At 40.8% G+C, this 7,093-nt stretch overlaps 1 protein-coding gene across 1 annotated transcript in view; it reads right to left on the bottom strand.

Moving 5' to 3' along the window:
- Positions 1 to 1,083: 1,083 nt before the first annotated feature.
- Positions 1,084 to 7,093, bottom strand: part of xylt1 (xylosyltransferase I) — an 88,370-nt gene continuing 82,360 nt past the window's right edge. Inside the window, exon 11 of the mRNA XM_037115325.1 lies at positions 1,084 to 4,444. Within this exon, the coding sequence (XP_036971220.1) occupies positions 4,122 to 4,444 (323 nt within the window). The 3' untranslated portion in view covers positions 1,084 to 4,121. The remainder of the gene's footprint in view (positions 4,445 to 7,093) is intronic.

Genomic DNA, 7,093 nt, shown 5'->3' with positions numbered 1-7,093 from the left:
CATGAGGCAAGGTGGGTGAAGTGTTTTGCCTAAGGACCCAACAACCATGACACAAGTGGCAAGGGTGGGGATCAAACCACCAACCATCCAAACATTGGCCACGGTTGCCCCAACCATTACGCTTTGCCAGGACATGGCTGAACGCTAATGTTAGCTGATGACTAATGGAAGCTAATTGTATATGTTGTATGTAACAAAAGATGGCCTGATGTCCCTCCAGATTTTCACAAGTCAGTGTGTATTTTTAGATGCTGATCAATAAGGAAGTGATGAAATGATTAACAATGCTGTCAGATTCCCTACATTTATAGTACATGCAACCTAAATCACAGCAGGGCCACATTTGAGCATACCATTAGTGGAAAAAATGGCTGTTGTGTGAAAAAACTCCTGGGGGGGAAAATCTGGCTCTTCAGCTGCTAAATGCTCCAATATGTTCACCAGCTAGTCACTAACTTACCTAGTGTGTCTGCTGTTTGGTGTTTTGCAGATTTTGTAGTGTACAATGATTATATTAGAGTATTTTTTGTTGTTGTTGCCCAAAAGCTGCATGCAACAGCTGGGAACAATGCTGATGAGAGCACAATTAAGCTGAGTGCCGTATAACCAAGACCATGAGCTTAAGGACACTAAAATGCTCCTTAAAGCTGGGGGGAATTACAGAGTTGGATGATAATTCAATGTGGGCTTGTCACTGTGGGCAACAACTTTCTCTTGAGACATATTTGTTAAATCCATTGTGGATATAAAACAATGTTGATTAGTGCAGCTTTAATGATTAATAGAATCTCTAAATCACATCTTGTTAAAGTTTATTTAGAGATGCATAACAGAGTTGAATCCTACTTAATGTCCTTCCACTAACACTTTATATGAATAACCCTGATATTAAAGTTTAATGAACCCTGTTGGTGAATATATACAGTATTAAAAGCATTATATTACCTAGTTAAAATGACGTCAGATATATTTGCAAAGCAACGTGCATTTTAATAAGCAACAACAGATTAATGTTGGAAAGGAGCTTCAGCCGGCTTCATGTCTTGTTACCAAATGCAGCACGCTCACTCGCACACACCCCACTGTTTTTCCATAGAACTTTATTTCCAAAAAGCAGTCAGAGAAAAAGCAAAACAAGCCAGTCAAGTACAACAAAACAGATCCCCCAAAGGGAAAACAAAAACAAATAAAAGCTGATAAAGACAGAAGGCCTGATGATATATACAACAGCAGACATCTTTTTGGTGTTGCAGTACCAGTGAATCACTCGACAAACTCATGGTATTCTTCACATGAAATCCAGAACAAAGAGCAAAAAATAAGGTCTGTCTTTTTTAATGGACAGAGAAGGTTCTAAAAGTCAGCTAAGGCACACAGAGCCTCCCCGGAAAAAACAAACCAACAGAACAGTAAAATAAAGGGGGGGGGGGAATGTCAGTTCAGAGAAGTTTGTGCAACAGTTGCTCAACATTACATTCCAGCAAGAACAACGACAATCTGGCATGTGATTTTCTCTGAGAGGCAAATAGGACAAGGTTGTTGTCACGGCTGTCCATAAACACTGAAACAGGTTATGTATTTTGATCAATAAACACCATCAATTCACTCTTTGTGCCCAGTTATTGACACTTCAAAAACTCTTAATAATTCAATGTAATTTTTTTTTTTTTTTTTACCACATCTGTATTTACATGTACAATACCTTTTTAAACAATATTTCAATACAAAATACTTATGTACATCTTCATTTGTTAATCATTTTGTTACAAAATAGGACTTCCACCATGAGTTACATTTACTTAATTCACCTTTATCCAAAACTGTCATCGAGCTTACATGATAATATGTACCGTGTGAAGTAATTGTTCCGAGCACGGTGGCACTATAAATTAAACGGGTTGGCGGCAGAAGGCGGCCTGTGGAAATCAAAACAGTCCTTTACAACCCAGCCCCAGGAACAGTGTAGATCTGAGAGGGAAGGAGTGATAGCAGTTATAATGGACACATCCGACAGAGAGGCAAGGTGAACTTGACATTAATGAACAGTAATGTCTCTTCATTAGCCTGTGCAAAAACACTCACTTAGCTCGTGTGGTGGCTAAACAATGTTGACAATCACAGATTGGACTCCTAATTGGCTTCAGAGGAAACTTATTTCGAAGTAAATATGTGACCAAACCTCTTGTTCAGGATGTGCTGCCGTACAGTGCTACCCTCGGTCTAATCAACTCGTCTCAGCTGTCCAGAGATTGTCTTGATGGCAGAAAAGGTACTTCAAATGTAGAGCTGAAAAGGTGCCATAGACCCGATCTGATAAACGATGCATTTTGCAATCAAGACACGATATAATAGTCACTTGAAATTGTACATTATTGTCACAGCATGAAGATCACTACCACTCACTATCATTCTGAAACTGACAACACCAAGAAAAGCACAGTTTCTCCTTCCGTGTCCAGACGTCGTCCAGTGTGTTCAGTTGTGAAGAGCGTCTTTGTTCACCTTCTCTGTTTGGTGAGGTTGTTCGTCAGCTGACCTCCGACCACGCAGGTCAGGGTGGCTTTCTCTTGTGATGCACTTGGCAAACAGCCATGTAAGAAACCAAGACAAGAAGATCTATTCAGACAGGACAACACGGACTAACACACAGGTGCGGGCCATACAAAGGTACAGTATAAGTTTGGGGGGGTTGGCCTTTGTAAATAAAGGCGGCTTTCTTTACAAAAAAATATTTATCATGCTGCCAAGGCAGCGTCGCAGTTATTTAGTCACTGACTAAAAATATCAGTATTAATATAAACTTATAAATAAATAGCGACTCATGGACTCACCCCCCTCATTCACACACTTTTTGAGACTTCATGTATAATCATGTACAACATAAAGTGTCACTGAAATGACTGAAGAAAGTAAAAAAAAAAGAAAAAAAAAGAAATAAGACAACACTGAAAACAAGGAAGAGAGTTTTAAGGTCAGCTTGAGATATTAGTGTTTCAAGTTTGAGGCAGGTTTGTGAGAAAACCAAGTCGGACAAAGCAATTCTCTCTTTGTCCTCTGCCAGTCACAACATCAGGGTTTTATTTTAAAAAAAAAACAAAAAAAACTACACTATGTGAATGTTAAGTCTTAAAATACTAATGTACAACAACCCTAAATGAAGCATTTATGATTTTTAGAACACTAAAATGTCTACAATTTAATTTCTATTATTATCCGAATAGGTGTAATTATTCTGAGAAGGCCTCTGTATTTGCATTTCTCTTTTTCCATATTTACGAAAAATGTGACTGCAGCAGATGGTTCGCCCAGCCGCAACAGTTCCACATCCTGATCAGGCACTGAACTGAGAGAAGTTGTGCTGCTGTTGCTGATTTATTCCACTGATTTACAAACGGAGTCACTGAACTATCAGAAAGTCAAGAGTTTTGCTGTAATTGGCTTTACTAATGCTAAAATATTTGTTTCTTCTTCATAAACAGGAAATTTTCTTTTTAGCGGTGCTGCATTTTGAGTCGTATCAAAATAATCTTCTCTGACTGTTTTGGGCTCACCTGAACGCTCACATATCATCCCATTTTCTCCATGCTGACATACACTTAGGGAGGCACATTTCATTTCGTACTGGGATACCTCCTCATATATACGTCTTACAACTAAGGCCTTTTTTTTATAGAATAATTTATTTGCAGCAGAACTTTGTCTGCTACCAGTGTTGACAATCCACACTCACATGACTGCTGTGCCCTGTGCGGGGCTTTAAAAAGCTGACTTCATAATTCATTCAGCAGCAAAATAAATGCTCAAAAATTGCAACGTTTGATCACAGTAAAACTCAGCCATGAGAAGAAAAAATAAATACACTGAGAAACTGAAATAGCAAAGCCAGCATAATCCCCTAAAAGGAGGAACCCCGTGGGAGGATCTGAAAAATCATTCTCCTCGCTCTCTGTCCACACGCCCTCACCAGCAACCCCCCAATAAATCCACTTTTTCTTTTGTCTCCTTTTCCCAAGACAGAGGGAGAACACTCCCCCCACCTGCAACAAACCCCTTAAATAAATTAAAAAAACAACAGTGAATCTCCTGTGCCGTGGTCTCCTGTCCAGCTGGAGGCCTCGCTGCTACCTGATGCGCCCGTCGGCGCGAGGTGCTCCCAGATGGGATTTGGGGTCTGGGCTCAGGGAGCTCCAGGGGTTCTTGGGGCAGGCCTGCATGACCGGGCAGGCGGTAGGACCCACGGCGCAGATGTCGGCCGCCTCCCACAACTCGCCCACCAGGCTGTCTACCCAGTGCTCCAGCTCCGGACCTGTCAGCGCCGCGTTCCTCTTGGCCTGCTCCACGTAGCCCAGGCTGACAGGGATGTTGAGCACCGGGTTGAGTCCGTGGAAGCTCTGCTCCATGTAGCTGTTCTTCGCCGGCCCGTTGTGAAGCCTCAGTGTATCCTCTGGAGAGACGTGGGAAGGAAAGAAGGAGAGAACAGAGAGGGAGACGGATGATGTGTGAGGAGTTGATAATCAGTGGTCAGACAAAAGGGAAAAGAGTTGAAGGGAAAGGGAGGAAAGGAAAAAGAGAGACATGAACGGTAAAATATCAAAGGAGAGAACGTGATTCGCTTCATAATCAGAAAAGCTTCTGCTGGTTGCTAATTTGCTTGGATTGATTTCTACGACTGGACTCCTTGAATCCCATTCTTTGATGTGGCGCGTCAGGCCACTGCGATGCTGACTTTTTGGAAACGGTCAGAAATGCTCAGACGCGCCCTCATTCTTTCTTCCCATGTCGGTCGGGCCCGGCTGGAAGACAGAAAAACGCAGACACATCCTCAAACACTCCCTCCACCCTGAACTGCACTGAAGCTGTAAATTCCTCACTGGTCCTCTAACTGGGGTGCGAGCCATCCCTTCTGAGCACGGCTGAGCAGACATTGGCGCTTTTCATGCGCCGATGACAGAAAGACGCAGTCAGACATGAGGTGCTCCACCAGGCGAGGAGATGCCCGGCCCGTGCCAGCCAGCTTTGCGGTGGCAGAGTTTGTTATGAAGTCATGCATCTGTGTAAAGTTTTAGCTTTGTGTGTAAAAAATGTGTAGTGTGCACATGCATGTGTGTGTGCGCTGCTGCCATTGCGGGTGGAAGGCCACGTCATAAAGTTTTACTGGCACTGCCTGTAGGAGGGAAAGCTGGTGCCAGACATGGCAGTGAATTAGAGGCGAGTGGATGGCAGAGCTAAGAAGAACGCACATTCACGATTATTACTAAATGACTATAAACGCCACATAAACACAAAAAAAGTAGATGACTCTGGAGAACTAATAACTACGTAATTTTTTTTTTATTAAACTTTTTTTATGGTGTGGGAGCTAAACGCAAATAGATGGCACAAGCCTTAATCCAGATGTAATCAGAGATGAATCCACCTGGATCCTGACTCCACTATGAATCGACAGGTATTTGAATGTAGTCTCACACAAGGCCATGACCAAAATCATAGTTATTGACTAAAGAGCGGCTTCTTTCCTCCGGCTGTGAGATTCCTCAATTCATCCTCAGTACTCCTCCAAAAAAAAATAGTTTTAGACTTTATTTTTTATCCTGCCAGGATCCTAGAAGTCTTTAATTCTTTAAGGCTTTAAGAATTACACTAATAACTTCACATAATATAGGCCATATATAAGGTCTTATATAATTCATATAGAGGAATCAACATTAAGATTAAGAACGGACGCAGACCGTTTCATAACTGGTTAAAAGTTCCTTGTGTTAAGTTTTCCCATGTACTCAAAGTGGTACTGTAAGTTTAGCTGAACAGAGGCCACTGTGGCTACCTCTGGCCATTACAGTATATCAGCGCATTAAACTTTCACTCATCTCTGCTGTGAACTGGCCTTTTTAATGTTGTGATAAAACCACTGAAATGTCTAACAGTAACACGCAGAGATTAGGAGAGTCCTAAACTCTGTGAAGTGAACGACTTGATTATATCAGGTGTGGAGCACTATCTCCCTAAAGTTTGCCAACATTTTTCACCATGAAGTGAGGCTGCAGCAGGAATATTCCTGAGTGTACTGAAGTGGTAAGGGGCGCATTTTATTTCTTATGTATGTAACTTTTTATTAGTAAGAGGACGTATGTGTTATTTCTAAATTAAAAAGGTTACAGTTACTCGCTTTAAATATGCAATCACAGGAGTAAACATGGCGATATATTCAACTATGACCAGTTAATAGTAAATAAAAGTACTACAATATAACAACTTCTACATTCTACATCAATATAAATCATATTTATATGGTAGAAAATCAAGGTTAGATAAACAGAACTAGCTAATAAATGTAAAGTCCAACTGTGTCTGTGGGGTGGTTGGTTTGTCTGCAGATTACACAAAAACTACTCAACAGATTTCCTTGAAACTTAGATTGAGGATGGGTTTGGGCCCTAAACAGACCCCAGTAACCTTTAATGGACCCAAGAATTCTTTCTCACTTTCTTTAACATTGTGAGATATGGTGTTTTTTCTCTGTTTGTATACATTTTCATTAATTTCCAGGCGAGTAATGCATGGATCTTCATGACAAAAATATCAGGCTTATTTAGGTGGCTGGTATCTGTGATTGACTGGCATAAAGGGGACTGCTGGTCCCTGAATGGTAGTTTTGAGTTAATGAAGTACTACAGCTAAAACTCATGCAGGCTGCAGTCAGCGGATGGAAGTAACCTAATATATTTACTGTACAACAGATGCACTAATGCATTATGAGGTCAATATGATTTACTGTTTTTATATTATTTGCATTATATGCTGTTTTATACTCTATATTGCATATTTAACAGATCATACATTTGTACTTTTACTTCACTCAAGTAAAGCTACCATGTTGAAATCTACAGGTGTTTGCCGAACATAAGACAGAGAATACTTCTACCTCTTCCTGCAGTTGTTTTTGTTTTAGCTTGATAAAGTCGAGTTTTGTCAAAACTGCTCGAGAGACGTGTTGATTCAGCTAGAGGCTGACTTACATTATGGTCAAAGGGTTTTCTCATTTGTTCATTCCATTTGAGTCACTGCCAACAAATAATCAATAAATCTACATCTG

This window comes from Acanthopagrus latus, chromosome 1, assembly GCF_904848185.1.
Source record: "Acanthopagrus latus isolate v.2019 chromosome 1, fAcaLat1.1, whole genome shotgun sequence".
Lineage (NCBI taxonomy): Eukaryota > Metazoa > Chordata > Actinopteri > Spariformes > Sparidae > Acanthopagrus > Acanthopagrus latus.
The sequence above is the reverse complement of the archived record's forward strand: the minus strand, read 5'-3'. Positions and strand labels throughout refer to the sequence as shown.